Genomic DNA, 15,557 nt, shown 5'->3' on the forward strand with positions numbered 1-15,557 from the left:
ACAAAATCGACCAGAGTTTTTAATGGAGTTGAATATCATATCCTTAATATTTTTCAAAAATGTCAGTATTTTTATTTCTGGTGAAGCTTTTTATACCTTTATGCTTTAGTCCCTGAGGCAGGCTGTAATGCCTTTTCAATTGTTTATAATAATATCTATTTAATGTTGCCAAGCTAAGGTGAGATTTTTATATGACATATTACTCACGAACATTTTCTAGAAACTACTAACATTCTTTTCATATACCTTTTCATATAAAGACCTAAGAGTTATCTCTACTCTTTCCTAATACAGAGTATTAATAATTAAATGGGTTTGGAATTGATCCTTTGACCCAGTCCTATTTTTTTCTGTTGCAGTCAGCCTTGTTTTCAAACAATACATAACAAGTAACACATCAAAAATGTATTTTTTTCAGTTTTCAGATGTCTTGATAAGTACCTGGAAAAAACCAAAATCTGTTATTTTCTAAAATCTTGCAGGAGCTTTGCCTAAGACATTAGTTTTTTCCATCTTCCAGCTATGGCTAGGGTTTAAGAATGTAGTAATTCTCTTTAGTGACTTCTGCTAAGTATTTTCTATTTACGGACTTATAGACATTCAAACACTTGGGAAAAACTTGGAAGAATTAAAAAATCACAGGTTCATCTGAAAATGTTGACATAATGTAATTAATATCCAAGATGGTGACTGAAAAAAAGCTTTGTTTGTCAAAATTCAAGTCCTAGCAACTACAGTTACAGCACTGCAAAACTGGAGAATCATCCCATTTGAGCATTTCCAGCACTTTCAATGAAGTAAATTTATCTCCTGAAAAGAATTAATATAATTCTTCACTTGTGTGAGTTTTTCCACACAAAATTCCATTCAAAATTAAATAAAATTAATGATTAACAACACTATATGATTGGAAAAACCAAAACTCATTTCATAATGAATAATAAAAATGCTTTTATTGACATGCTTACCTCACTCAGTATTGCCCGGACTGGAGAATCAGAACTGACTGATAAACGAATAGCCTGTATTCTTCCTACTGACCGATTAATGCTGCCTTCTGCAATGCCATTTTCAAAAGCCCCTAAATAAAAAAAAACCCACAAGACCCATACGAACATTTATTAGAATGAAATATACTTCCAAGCAAACTTGTGAAAAGCTTTATATTACGAACTATAAATTAGATCCAGGAATATATTAAGGAAAAAAAAGTCTTTTGAAAAAGACTCGTGGGTTGAAGTAAGGACAAGGAGAGATCAATCAGTCACAAATTACTGTCATGGGCAAGCCAGACTTGACTTGGGAAAAAAAAAAATATTTATTTGTAAGAGTAGGGTAATGAGAAATAAAACCAAATCTAAGAACACCTTTCCCCAACCCTTCCTTTTTCTTGGGCTAAACTTTACTCTTGATTTTCTCTACCTCCTTACCCCCAGGGGTGCAGGGGGGCAGGGAATGGGGATCGTGGTCAGTTCATCATATATTGTCTCTGTTGCTCCTTCCTCCTCAGGGGAGTCAGCATGGCATCTTCCCCCTCCTTCTTCACTGACCTTGTTGTCTGCAGAGTTTTTTCTCTCATGTATTCTCCCTCCTCTCTCCAGCTTCAATTGCTGTTACACAGAGGTTTTACGCCCCCTTTTTAAAATATTTTATCCCGCAAGGCACTACTCCCGTCGCTGATGGATTCAGCCTTGGGCAGATGTAGGTCCATCCTGGAGCTGGCTGCCACTGGCTCGACTCGACATAAGGGGAAGCTTCTGGCAGCTTCTCACAGAAGCCACACCTGTAGTTCCCCCACCACCCCCACCCCTCCACCCCAGCTACCAAAATCTTGCCAGGAAAACCCTTTACAGGGACTGTAATTAGTTTTCCTTCTAATTAGATGTCTTGGCTTTTGCCACTGGTCATACTTAAACCAAAATAGGAGAGTCATTGGCAAACACCATACACTACGCAGTAATGCAAAGGGTTTCTTTTCCTTACTAGTTCACCTTGGAATGTTGAATTTATCACAGAGTTAATGAAATCCTTAAGGGCAGAAACACTTTATATGTAGGAACAAAATTTCTGGTTTTGAAGTCACAATAAACGATTTACCTATTTTTAGATATCCGTCTTTGGTTGCTGGGTAGTTAAATTTACTTCCATTATCAACCAATTCTTTTATTAGCATTTCCTGTGAAAAATAAAGCAATAACATTTCAAGAAGTATTTTCTAGGGTATGACATTTTATGCTGAATATCATTCTGAAAATGAAATACGGTTGGAAATGAAAGACTTACATCAGCTGGCAACACTTCCACAGTAGTGTTAAACAGTTTATCACCAGGGTGCTCCACGTTTCCACTTCTGAACAAGTACCTGATGATAAAGGTGTATTATTGCAGGTATTTTATACTTTAGAAGAGTTCTAGGGAAGTAATTCTTTCCAGTTTTGAAGGAAAGTTTCAGATACATTTACTTTATATATTTTTGGACTATAGAGAACAGAAATAGGCCTTGAAACTGTAAACCAAACCATAATAGAGTCTTTTTATTTTAAACAGAACAAATATTTAAATCATCTTTCTCTGGAACCACAAATGCAAGTGTTCCCCTCTTTTAGTGCTCAAGTTCCAAATAAATTACCTTCCCATGTTTAAATAGCTAAGGAAGATCTGCCCTCTCATCTGTTCCTATAATTGTCAGACTGAAGTGGAATGGGCTTCTGGAAGGTGAATGGCAGCAAAAATTTCTGTTTCTACTAAGCCATATACTACATGCCAGAAGAATTCCCCTTTTTTATCAATACTGGTCAACTCAGGTGCTTCCAAACAATTTCCTTTATAGCCAATAAGCAAGAGCATTGGCAAAACAAAAATCCAGTCAAAACCATTTAAGAATAAAAATCCCTGTTTGGTTTTAAATTTCTGGCATTAATAGTTCTTAGGGGTTTAGATCCAAAAAGAACTAAGAGAATTTCAAGCATCAAACTCTCTTCTCCAATATCAAATATTCAAAGCCTAAAACCACCAAATATAGGATTAACCACACATTTTCACAGACTAGCAATGTGACAGGGCTGGGACCAGCCATTAGACAATACCATTTGTAAGTTAGCTTCATCCATAGCAGCTTCCCAGTAACAGGAACATGCAAAACTACAGGCTACCCAAGTTTCATAAAGCATAAACTAGTTGATTAATACAGAACACCAGTGTTTATTGTAACAACTGTCATTCACTGCAGCTCACTAGGTGGAGATACAGACTTGACATCATGCAAACAGCCTTCCTGTTGGGAACTACACAAATAAAGCTTTCACTGACTCCATTGATGAAATTAATCAGTTAAAAACAAATTCCTTTGAGAATTATCATCAGAGAGTGTAAAATATTTACCAGAAGAAATGAAAGGAAAAAAATTAAGAAGCTCTCTGATTACCAAGGAAGAAATGTATTTCAGGAGGGGAGTTCAAAAGGAAGATAAGATAAATAGCAAATAATGGATTTTTTGTCAGTAGAAGGGTTTATGAAAAGAGTTGAGCACTGATAATTTCGAACAGACTCAAGCATTTCCAAAGTGGATATATGTAGGCTTCCATGTTCCATACCATGTAATACTTACTTTTCAACTTCTAGTGGATTTAAAAATGTGAACCTGATGTAGTCACCTGCCACTGGAGCTGAAGCCCAAAACCAGTCTTGTCCTTTATAAACTTTTTCCAAGGTATATTGGTGGTATATTCTTAGGCTTGTATCCAGTTTTGCAGGTGGATTATTATGTGCTTTAAGTAGCAGATTTTTTCTAAAATCTTTATCCTGTTGATATAAAGAAATGTAATTTCACTCTTACAATGGAAAAAAAGTGCATTGATATCTATAATTACTATAGGAAGCTATTCCAGAAAATAACCACCTCAGTGTCAAAAAATATACAATCTATTTTTAATAGATATAGAATATTAATTCCAGTGTAATCACTGGGACTCAATGTTACAATTTGTAGACAGAGCTGTACTGATTGTTTCTTAACTGCCAAGATGTAAAAATAAAAATCTTCACAGGAGGCTATTTCATAGTTGTCTAGGATGCCTTCTGCCAGAACATGTGATTCCTGGGCTCTGCTAAAGGCTACGTCAATCTCTAGCCTGATCCAATTGAGAAATCTTGTCACTAGTCTAGATGGCACCATCAGGAGATTCCTGAAGTCTGGTTCATCATTTCTCTTGTCCTTATCAGATATGTGGTTTGCCCCCCAAACTCTCCCTAAAAATCTGTGGCCATCACATCAGGCACACCTTTGTCCTACCAATTTACGTTCTTTCCTAATTGTCCCTCATATTGGGAATGCGACCTGCTCAGCCAAAACAAACCATCATGGAGCAGAGCATCTGAAACCTTGTGTTGTGAGGAGGGTTCCTATATGCCATGAAATGCTCCTGTTCAGATGAGAGATTCAAAGGTGTTTGTGCAGGAGCAGTGTGCCCCACCTGCATCTTACATGCCAGATCAATATTCTCTACCAAATCTGTAAAACAACATATTTGGATATGGAAATGCCATCTAATGCCAAAGATGTGGTCCTTGAAACTCCTTTGAGAAAAGTCAGAACACAAGCATATAATTTAATACAGCATTAATTTCTTATTCTTACTTTCAAATTCTGTATCTTCCCAGCCAATGATGAATAAACTCCCATATGCTGAAAGAGAGATGGTTTAGCACGGATACGTAACTTTGACTTCTCCTTTTCACAGTGTGTCTGGAAAGAAAGTAAAAGGGAGTGAAGGATTATTTAAATCAAGGAGAGACAAACTATGTTCCATAAGGCAATTTCATTATGTAGTTGAGGGTATGGGTCCAGATTTTTTATCCATATTTAAATGAGTAATCCCTAAATTAACAGTCACCTTATGTCACATACACTGTTGCTAGACCAAAACTCGTAATTCCACTCATGCTGTTACATAGATTTGAAGGCTCAACCACCAGTAATTCAGGGATTTCTGCACAGTATGCGATGAATCTCATCTCAGAGTGACAAAAATGGACTCAAATCTGAAACTGATTGATTTCTTAGCTGTTTCTGGCAAACTTTATTTCAACTCTTAGCCTTTCCATATCATTCTAATTAAACTATTTTGACCAAAACTGACCTTCTTAAGATAGATTCTGGTTACATTTCAATCGTCATAATTCTGCCTCTTTCTGTTGTGTTTGCAAGGCTTTTAATGTATTATAAGTTATGGATCTTTTATCACATAATTAGATAAAGCCCTTAAATACTGTATTTCAACCACAATTTTCCAGTTTACTACACCTGGGACATAACATATACCAAGGAATTAAATAACTGTAATATAATTTTGGAGTTTCTTGATCTTTGAATGATAGCAAACTTCTTCTTTAAATGTAATTATTTTCTTTGTCTCTATAGTGCATCGTAGTTTGATACAATGACACAAACATGCCACAGTAATTAATGCAGCAATGAAGCATAATGGCAAGGAACAAAGCAAAGAACTAAAATGAGACTCTCTGGGTTGTACTCTTGGTGCTGCCACAGAATTATTATATGAGTTTGGAAGAACATTTAACTTTTCTGTATCCCAGATCTCATCCCTTAAAATTTGAGAGGATGATGTGCTTACCTCTTCCATCAAGTGCTTTCAGTTCTATAAAAGAAAAATGTTACATTAACTATATTAATGCCTTCTAAAGCTAGAAGTGATTAAGTCTTCACTCAGCTGGCTTAAAACCACCAAAACTCATGAGGGATTTATGGTTTCCACAGGAGTACTAATTAAAAGTTCAAAATGCCCTGGAAAGCTATAAAAAAACCTATGTATTTTTATTTTTGTCCACAGCAGATGTTCAGCAAAACAATGTAAAACCACAATATATTGTGTGCAAATGGATTTACTGGCAGCTGTTTCTCTGAAAGGCACACTATACTTCAGTAAAGAAGAAATCATTTTGAGAAAATAAGTTTGTGATCTTTCTACTGACAGGGTTTGCAATTCATCCCTGTAATGATACAGGCTCTAGAATCTCTTGTTTTATGCTATGGCAGCACTACCAAAAGTAGTGCTGGCAGCAGCTGAGAATAATCGGTGGCATGGGGCTGGCGTGGTCATTTCTGCAGAAGCTGAGATAAGGCTGCTTGTTGAGTCCAAGGCTTCCACCCTTGCAGCCTGTAGTTCCCACTGCACGGTGATAGACACAGGCCACTGCATATGATCACAGAAACACGGAATGGTTGGGTTCAAAGACGCCTGTAAAGATCATCTCGTTCTGACCCCCCCTGCCGTGGACAGGGACTCCTTCCACTAGACCAGGTTGCTCAGAGCCCCATCCAGCCTGGTCAGGAACACTGGATGCAGCATCTACACCTTTCCTGGGCAACCTGTGCCAGTGACTCACCACCCTAGCCATAAAGAATGTTTTCCTTATACCCCATCTAAACATACCCTCTTTCAGTTTAGGACTGTAGCCCCTTGTATTGTCACAACACATAAAAAGACTTTCTCCCTCTTTCCTATAAGCCGCTTTAGGTACTGGAAGGTGCTATACAGTCTCCCCTGAAGCCTTCTCTTCTTCAATCTGAAGAGCTCTGACTCTTTCAGCCTGTCTCCAGCCCTCTGATCATTTTTGTGGCCTCTGCACCTGCTCTAACAAGTCCTTGACTTTTTTTTGTACTGGGGACCCCAGAAATGGATGATGGTTCACAGGAGGTAAACATCACAAAGTTTCTGAACCATGCAGAGATCTGATGGCTCTGATCATCACAAACTGTCTTCTGCAACATCTTAGTGAGCAGATGTAGCTGAACCTTGGTATGTTAATAGTCAGTCCAGGCTGAAAACTTGGACAAGGTTGAGAAATGGGCCCATGGGAATCTCTTGAGGTTTAACAAGTCCAAGTGCAAGGTGCTGCACCTGGGTCAGAGCAACCTCCAGTATCAATCCAGGCTGGAAGATGAGCACATGGAGAGCAGTCCTACCCAAAAGGACTTGGGGGTGCTGGCAGAGGAGAGGCTGGACATGACCCAGCCGTGAGCACTCAGGCCAGAAAGCCAAACATGTCCTCATCCAAAAGCCCTGTGGGAAGCAGGGGAGGGAGGGCATTCTGCCCCTCTGCTTTTCTCTGGTGAGACCCCACCTGCAGTGCTGCATCCAGCTCTGGGGGTCCAGCACAGGAAGGTCATGGACCTGTCTCGCTGAATCCAGAGGAGGCCACCAAGGTGATCAGAGGGCTGGAGTACCTCTCCTATGAGGAAAGGCTGAGAGAATTGAGATTGTTCAGCCTGGAAAAGAGAAGGCTTCCAGTACCTGAAGGGATCTTGCAAGGAAGACAGAGAGAGGCTTTTTACAAGAGCCTGGATTAAGAGGACAGGGAGCAATGGATTCCAGCTAAAAGAAAGTAGGCTTAGATTAGCTATTAGGAGGAAGTTCTTTCCTGTGAGGATGGTGAGGCACAAAACCAGGTTGCCCAGAGAAGCTGTGGATGCCCCACCCCTGGAGATGTTCAAGGCCAGGTTGGATGGGGCTCTGAATAACCTGGTCTAGTGGAAAGTGTCCCTGCCCATGGCAGGGGATTAGGAACGAGATGATCTTTAAGATCTTTTCCAACCCAAACAATTCTATGATTCTACATAAACGCATGCCAAACATCCATAACCACAGCATGGCACAGAGAGACCACAAACAAGTGCCCTGATGACCCTCCCATGAAGCACAATGTGTGATCACTTTGTGACACTCTTAGTTGGTTGGAAAGGAGAAAGGGTGAGGAGTTGTCAGCTTGCCTTCTCTGGTCACTATCGGAAAGTTCACTGGTTTAACCTGTCAAACAGAGAAGGTACAGCAGCTGGGATCCCCAGCCTTCTCCCATTCTCCATTTTCTGCATTCTCATGAATAGTCCCAGCAGGTCATGACACTGGTCATTCCCACCCAAGGGCCATGTGAGACTGACTTGTCCAAGTAGGTTTTCACTACCCACAGCAATTGAAATTGCAAATGCAGAAGTGAAACTCAGTCGAAACTTGTGGATACCACTCTGCTTTGGCTTGGTCAGAGCAGACTTCCATGAGCTGCCTGCTTGACTTTCAGGAACACAGCTTCATTTTAGGTAGGAATCAGGTCTTAGAAGCTGGAACAGCCATTTAAAAAATAAAAGTAAAATATTAATCTATCAGATGTAAGTTGGCACATGTTAGATCTGGAATGGGTGATGTCAGCATAATAGCATCTCGTTTTTAATCTGTTTTCACGGGCAGGCAAGAATGTACATTAGTTCCTTGAGGCTCACTCTAACTCCTATGAGCTGGCTTAACCCACACAGCAGGATTTAAAAGCTTGCTCCTATCTGTATGAAGTGGGTATAGAGACTCTGCAGTGCATTACTAAGTCTAAAACCAGGGACCTTCTGCTATCCCCAGAAGTCACTTATGCTACAGGGTAAAACTTGAAGCTTGCTTGTTCCGCTCCCCTTAATCTCCTGCTCTGCACAACTCCTGTCTCTTCTTGCTCCTTTATCAACACAAAAGTAACACATGCAAATCCTGGAGCAGGAACTGGCTACACTAGTTAAAACTCCTGAACCCTAAAACCCAAGAAGGAGCAGAAACTCTGGTCAGTCCAAAGTAAGTCCAGTTTCAGAGATTTATATTCCACTTTTTGAAAATAAATTTTGTCACTGAGAGTGTTTGAATATTACTTATGTTCATAAACTCACAGTTATACTTACTGAATCCTTTTCTGGATTGCACACTTTAACCCAGAGCAGGTGGTCTATAAGCCAGTCTATGGGCTTATCCTTATAGAACATGAGAAAAAATTCCACTATGAGTGGCAAGTCTTCTGATTTAAACAATTTTCCTGAAAGCAAGACAAGAAGTTATATTTTTATTGCAATGCAAAAATCACCAATTTTATGTTTAAATGTAATTTATTTAAATAAACGTTTAAGTATCATACCAGCCTTGCACACATAAAAGTAATTATGATATTTAATGAAAAATTTCACATAGAATCTGGCTTTGAAGAGTTGCTGATCATCCAGCCCTATGATATGGGATGCACAGTTTCCTCCACAATGAAAAGGAAGCAATTTTTTTTTAATATAGATTGCTCAAATTCCATTCTTGAAAAGACAACTACACATTACAGGGGCACATAGTTCCCTGAGGTGGAACAATTTCCTCATTATGGGAACCCAACTCTAGATTCTATGCTGAAGAGAATCTGTATTAAAAAGACAGTTTTAAAGAGAACAAAAAGTAAACTACTTTCAGTGGGATGTTTCCTGAAGAACCGAGGAAGTTTTGATATGCAAGTCCTTTCATGCTTTGAGATGTAATTCTGAATGAGACCTTGTTGGGGTTTTAGGAGCTCTCCTGGTTTTTTGTTTTTTTCTGTTAAAGGAATTTTCCCTCATACATGTTGCTAGGGGAACAAATGGCTGGCTACTCTTTTGTTTCACCTGGCTGTGGGGTCAGTCGGTCTCAGTGTTCAGACAGAGAGGGGAGCTGCTTTCTTCGGCCGCTTTTCCTTCTGCTGGAGAAACCCCAGGATCCCAAGCCCACCCTCCCTGCCCCGCTGGGAGCCGGGCTGTGGCCGCCCTGCCCCTGCCGTTGCTTCGAGCCTTCGCTGCGTTGTAGCCGTGCTCAACCTGCCTGCCCAGACCTCCAGGGGTTCCCCGTTTGGATACACCTTGTCTGCCACCCGGGATTTGTGCTCGTCCCTGCCGTTCCAGCCTGCCGTCCCTGAGAGTCCGGCCGGACACCAGGGCCAGCTGCCCAGGGGTTTGTGAAGCCTTTGTTCCATCCCTCCCCGGGATCCCAGGCCGCCAGTGCCGCGTGCTCCCCGAGCTCGCTCCGGAGCGCCCCCTGCAGCCGCGGGGGAACCATCGCACCTGCCCTGCTCACCGGGAGCCGCCAGCGCCCCTGCCGGCTGCGAGCGGAACTGCACCCGAGGGGAAAGGGCCCGACAGCCGAGAAGGCTGGCACTGGGTTTGTGATTGTTTGCTGTTACTGCCATAGTTATGGTTGTTTGTTTGACTGGTTATACACATATAGATATATAATAGTAAAGAACTGTTATTCCTATTTCCCACATCTTTGCCTAAAAGCCCCCTTGATTTCAAAATTATAATAACTCAGAGGGAAGGGGGGTTGCATCTGCCATTCCAAGGGAGGCTTCTGCCTTCCTTAGCAGACACCTGTCTTTCAAACCAAGACAGACCTTTTTGATCTACACAGCTCCAAATCCAGTTGATCCTGCTGAGGTCTTAATACTTACCAATAAATCCAAGCTGGGAGAACTCGAGAACCATCCAATCTTGGGACTGTTGAGCAGCAAAGCTTTTTATACTTTCAATATAATCAGGTGCGGCTATAATATCATCTTCCAGCTGGGGGGGAAAAATGCAACAGAGAAAAAGAGAAGGCAAGCAGTGATTTTATTGCTTGCAGAGGGGGTGGTAACATTGCCACATGCGAGTGAAAACTGTGTTGTGTTTGACTGCTGTACTGCATGTACTGAAGCTGTGCCAAGCTACAGTGGATTGCTCTCTAGCTTCTACATATATCTCTGGCTTAGTATCACTCATTAAATAATTATCTACAGGAGTGACCATAATGCCATGGGTGCTTCTCCCTTTCTTGATGAAGGAGGACTCACTGCCTTAAAGAGATCTCACTTAGAAGAAAACATTAAACAAGAAGACAAGAGGTTAAGCAGGACAACAATGAACAGATTGTACTTAGGTTGTATAAGCATTGATAAGCAACAGAGGCAAACTGTCTGAAAGGAAAGGTGTCTAAAGCAGATGGTTAAAAGCTCTGGTAGCCTGGGCAGACTTTGTCATTCATACAAAGTGACTGAGATGGACTGTGGATGATTACTGAGATGTCAGTAGACAGCAAGTTGTCCCAGGGAGTACTGGTAATGAAGGGGTGTGCTGTGTGAATCACACTGACGGACAGGAATACACAGAGCTTTCAAGGTGTTGTAAAGGCTGGCACAGAGTACAATAGTAGAGCCAGCTAAAGGGTACCTGGAAAAGGAGACTGACATCCATCAAGGAAATGGGAAAGGCCTTGGCTTCATTTTTGCCTGGCTTTCAGAGAACTGGGCATCTGAAAAGCCAGAAGCTGTTCCTGCTACTAAAGCTGAGGATTATGAATCCAGACAAGGAGGTTCGAGGCAATGACACAAGAGAAATAATTAAGGAGCAAATAATTCATGGTTTGAATTCAGTATGGGTGTGAAAACACAGGAAGAGGAGGCTAAGACTTCAGGAGAATACTGCTGGGGTGTAATGTAATCATACAGTAATTTATTCTAACTTCACTGGCCCTGCTGCATGTCTGGTGGTGCTGGAACCAGCTTCAGAAAGCTAAATAGCTAGAAAGTTAATCCTTTGAGGAAAAAAACCAAACAAACAAAACATGATTTCCTGCTAGTTTTGTGTCTTCAACTGACTCAGCACAGAGTCATCATCAAGAGCTTGAGCGATCAGGCCCACAGGTTTTAGCTGAATTCGGGCATCACTGCAAGTATAGGGCTCGCTGACAAGAAATATGTTGGCAACAGTGAACCCAGGAGTAAATAGAATGAAGTTAGAAAGATGAGATTAAGAGATCTGTTTTGACTCTGTCAGCTTTTGCTGATGGTAAGATAAAAAATAGACAGACGTAGACAAACTGATCAAGATGAATGCTTCTTAACAGATTCTGAGATCTGGGGGTTGAGCTGAATTGACAATTATGCAGAAGAGAACAACAAACTACCCTCCTCCCCTCCCTTAATTTTATCTTGCATAAAATTAAATGATCTTAGAGGATTAGCCAGGAGCAAGATGTAAAGGGAGGAGAGCAAAGAATCAGAAGGTTTTAGAGAACGCTTAAAGAGAAATTGAGGGGCACCAAAAAAGGATGAAAAGCAGCCTGGAGTATCTCAAAAACCTAGGGAGGCCACCATATCAAGAAACACCATAGAAAAGTATCCAAGACCAGTGAAGATTAAAAGCACAGAGGCTGTGATGCAAAGTGATTGTGAATGTGGTTATGAACAGAAAGTAATTTTGAATAGTGAAAAGTCTGAAATGGTCTTTCCTGAAGTTGACAGTGATTATGAGAGGATGTAGTTTGATATCTCATGTAGCACAAGTCATTAAAAGTTATTTATTTAACCCTGTAATTTGTGTTCAACTAAAGCACATCTTCTTGGAGAACATATCCCATTGCTTAGAGATTCCAGTATCAGGTTTTTTCGGTATGTTATACAACATTTTATTGTCCTGAATGTTTAATACTTTGCACCCAAATTCTAATTTGATTTTTTTTTCTGCCTTCAGCTTATAGCCACTTGTTTTCTCATATGTTCTTATCTAGCAAAGGAGGTTATGCAGTGGCTGCACACAGCTGGATCAGGAAGTTTAAGATATGAACTGTCTAGTCATCTTGCCCCATTGCCATGGGAAGACCAGCAAAACACACGATCACAGCTAACTTCCCTTCACTCATCAGTGCTTTTGAATGAAAAAAGAGACATCGGCAAGAGACTACGGCAAGACTATGAAAATTTCCTACATGATAGGTAACAAATGGGTTTCCATTCATTTTTCTTATGCAGGTTATCTGACTAAGAGAAGTAAAAATGAAGCAGTAACAAAAAAGTGGAAGAATACTATGAAAGTTCAGGCATTAGACAGGAAAGTTCTTCCTTTCTGAATTTTATTAGAATATTTTTACATTTTGACTCACTGACAATGAATATGTAGAGACTGTGAAGCTCCTTTTAGGAGCTCTACCAAAAAGCAGGCCTAACCTAGAGTCTAGTGAGGGGAAGAAAAAAAATCCATTTAAAGAGTCCTAGTGATCTCACTGAGATATTGCTCATGCTTTAAATCCATTAGAGAAATGCTGCTGGCAATGTGTATTACTAGTGTGTATATATATATATATATATATAATATATATAAATACACAAAGCTTCCCAGCGTCCATATGAGGTGATAAAAAAAGCATAGCAGTAGTTCAGTTAACTACTACACATTAAGTTAGAACTTGATAACAGATTTTAACTGAAGAAACTGAGATTTATTTAATGGTTTACTTTTGCTTCATCTCAGTGCTAATAGAAAACACTTAAAAACTGTGTTTCTTTCAGATTTGAAATGTTTGATTCCTTCAGTGAACAAAGTCTACATGGACAGAAATAACAAATGCACGTCTGTGGAAGGTATCTTTTCAGCTTTATACCGGCTAGCGCTTGTATTTCAATGCCTTAGAAAGCCTTGAGCAGCCTTGAGAGGTAGCAAGGGCGATCTAGCACTTTGGTAGCTCTAAAATCGGTACCTGAATCAGCTGCAGAGCAAATACCATCAGCAGAAGCAAAGAGGGAGAAATATAGCTCCCTGCCCGCTCAATTCCCTGCAGTTAGAAGCTTTCAAACGAGACAGACAACAAGAGATGTTCGCAGGAAAGTCGCTGAGCTGAGTGAGAGGGCGTAGCCTCTCCTCGACCATCTTTATTAGGAGAAGGGGAAAGGGGAGGACTGGGGGTGGACCCGGGGTGAGCGGCCAATCAGACACTGCTGAAGAGTCTGAGTTACATTTGGCTTTGCCCGCGCTTGGAACAAAGGACCTCGGAGCACATGTCTTTGGGAGGGGGGAGGGGAAGCTCGGAACAGGCAGCAACACACGTCCTCACTATTAGGCTGGGATTGGATTGCCTGCTTTTATGGCTATGTTATGATCCCATAACTGTAAGTGCTTCAAGGGTCTCTGGTGGATGCTAGGCAGTTTAGTGGAAACAAGGACCTCAAAATTCTCTCAGCTTTTTATTGATGAAGAAAACTTCACACACACAAAAAAAAAAAAAAAAAAAAAAAAAGAGAAGAGAAGAGATGCTTTAAGTAGAAAAGTTGATCAGTCAGTAAGGTTCATCCCCAGTGTAAGCCTGTTAGCTTCAATGGACTTCACAAAACTACTTGCTTAAATCCTGGTTCAGCAGTATCCTAGAACAAGTGTTTATTCAGCAAAGATATTGTATGACTCATAACATCAGCTATTCTGTAGACATCAAGACTAATTATGTATGCTTATCTTCTTTCAAGGTTTGAGAGTTAGTATCAGCCACCCAATCAATACTATTCCTGACTAAACTTAATAAAATCTAAGATAGCTCAAGTTTTGCTTAAGATTACTGTAGTAAATCTTTGTACCAGGCCAAGGAAAAGTAGTTTTAAGTTATTTTCTTTCCTTTAATACAAGAATTCTAAATAGAGGAAGGACATAACTAAGTTTATGGCAGCAAGTGTTCGTTCTTTTCACCTGCACTCTACAGAGTAGTTTTTGGGCAGACCAGAATCTGTGCTACAGGAGCAGATGCAGGCTGGACATACAAACGAAGAATAGGATATAGTAGGAACAGTATGAGGAATGGTATGAGGAAAGTATAGTTTCTTTTTGAGAAAAGTCTGAAAACAGACATAACTCCCACCAGGCCACCACAATCCAGGCTTTGCTCTTAATAACACAGTTCAGTCCTTATATAATGTCTCATTATATATCAAGATAAGAAAACACATGTTCTCAAATTCCTTTAGAAATACAAATATGTAAGTAAGTCATTGTGGTGCAAATATGAATGCTTGGAGAACTTTGTAACAGGAAGGGACATCAAGTGTCTGGCAGCATCTTAACGTTTCACTTCACTGGGTTTCCTATGCCTTAATGCTCTAGTGCACTCAGTAAACTTGGATAATGTTCTTAAAAATATACAAAAGCCACAGGAAAATACTTCATTTTCCATTAAACCATAACTGTTCAAAAGACAGCAGTTTTGTTTGTCCACCTGCCTCCAGAGCACCTATGCCACATTTGAGAACAGAGGATGGGGACTCTTAAGTAGCCCAGCTCAAATGTGTTTGTGTTGAATCCTGAGACAAACTGTAGGAGATGCCAGGTCCTGCAGTCTTCTGCTTCCAGGAATCCTGTGATGTCCTTATGGAATACAGACTCTGAGGCAAAAATGCTCTTCTGAGCTTTTTAAAAAACTGTTCACGTTAATGAGCTATGTGAAATTTTATAGACCGGTTTAATGATTGAACAGGTCTTAAAATTTTGGAATCTCTGGTGGTGATTATGACCTTTATGGAGTGAAAATTAGCACAAATCTAGAATGATAGTTAAAGCTAAGCTTAAACACATGGGGATCTTCTTCTCAAAATCTTCTGGAGAATTAAGGATCTGTACCAACTTGTAGTTAACATTATCTCAAGTATCACTCTACTTGTGTTTCCCTGTCTGAAAGATTTCAGTTCATTATCATCTGGGCTATAACATGGACCTATCACCACTGTTTTTCCTGGCTGAGGTAAGTAAAAAGATATTAAACCCTGACTTTCTTAACCTAATCAAATAAGGGCTTCATGCTTCAATTGCCTTGCTATTCAACCTCACAAATAGGAAGGTAGAGATGGTTTTAATCAAATAGTACCTGGCTGCAAGATATATATAAATACAGAAATATGTGGATGCTTGTAAAGAGCACGGGCAAAATACA

General features: G+C 40.2%; 1 protein-coding gene across 1 annotated transcript in view; it reads right to left on the reverse strand.

Annotated features, from left to right (window-relative positions):
- Nucleotides 1-414: 414 nt before the first annotated feature.
- The window catches only part of MGAT4D (MGAT4 family member D), a gene marked incomplete at both ends in the record, with an annotated part of 35,733 nt that continues 20,590 nt past the window's right edge, over nt 415-15,557 (reverse strand). The window contains 8 exons of the mRNA XM_082282647.1: nt 415-441; nt 969-1,081; nt 2,098-2,176; nt 2,284-2,362; nt 3,608-3,801; nt 4,637-4,744; nt 8,732-8,862; nt 10,285-10,396. Coding sequence (XP_082138773.1) covers nt 415-441; nt 969-1,081; nt 2,098-2,176; nt 2,284-2,362; nt 3,608-3,801; nt 4,637-4,744; nt 8,732-8,862; nt 10,285-10,396 — 843 coding nt within the window. The remainder of the gene's footprint in view (nt 442-968; nt 1,082-2,097; nt 2,177-2,283; nt 2,363-3,607; nt 3,802-4,636; nt 4,745-8,731; nt 8,863-10,284; nt 10,397-15,557) is intronic.

Source organism: Coloeus monedula (genome assembly GCF_965178545.1).
Source record: "Coloeus monedula genome assembly, chromosome: 5".
Lineage (NCBI taxonomy): Eukaryota > Metazoa > Chordata > Aves > Passeriformes > Corvidae > Coloeus > Coloeus monedula.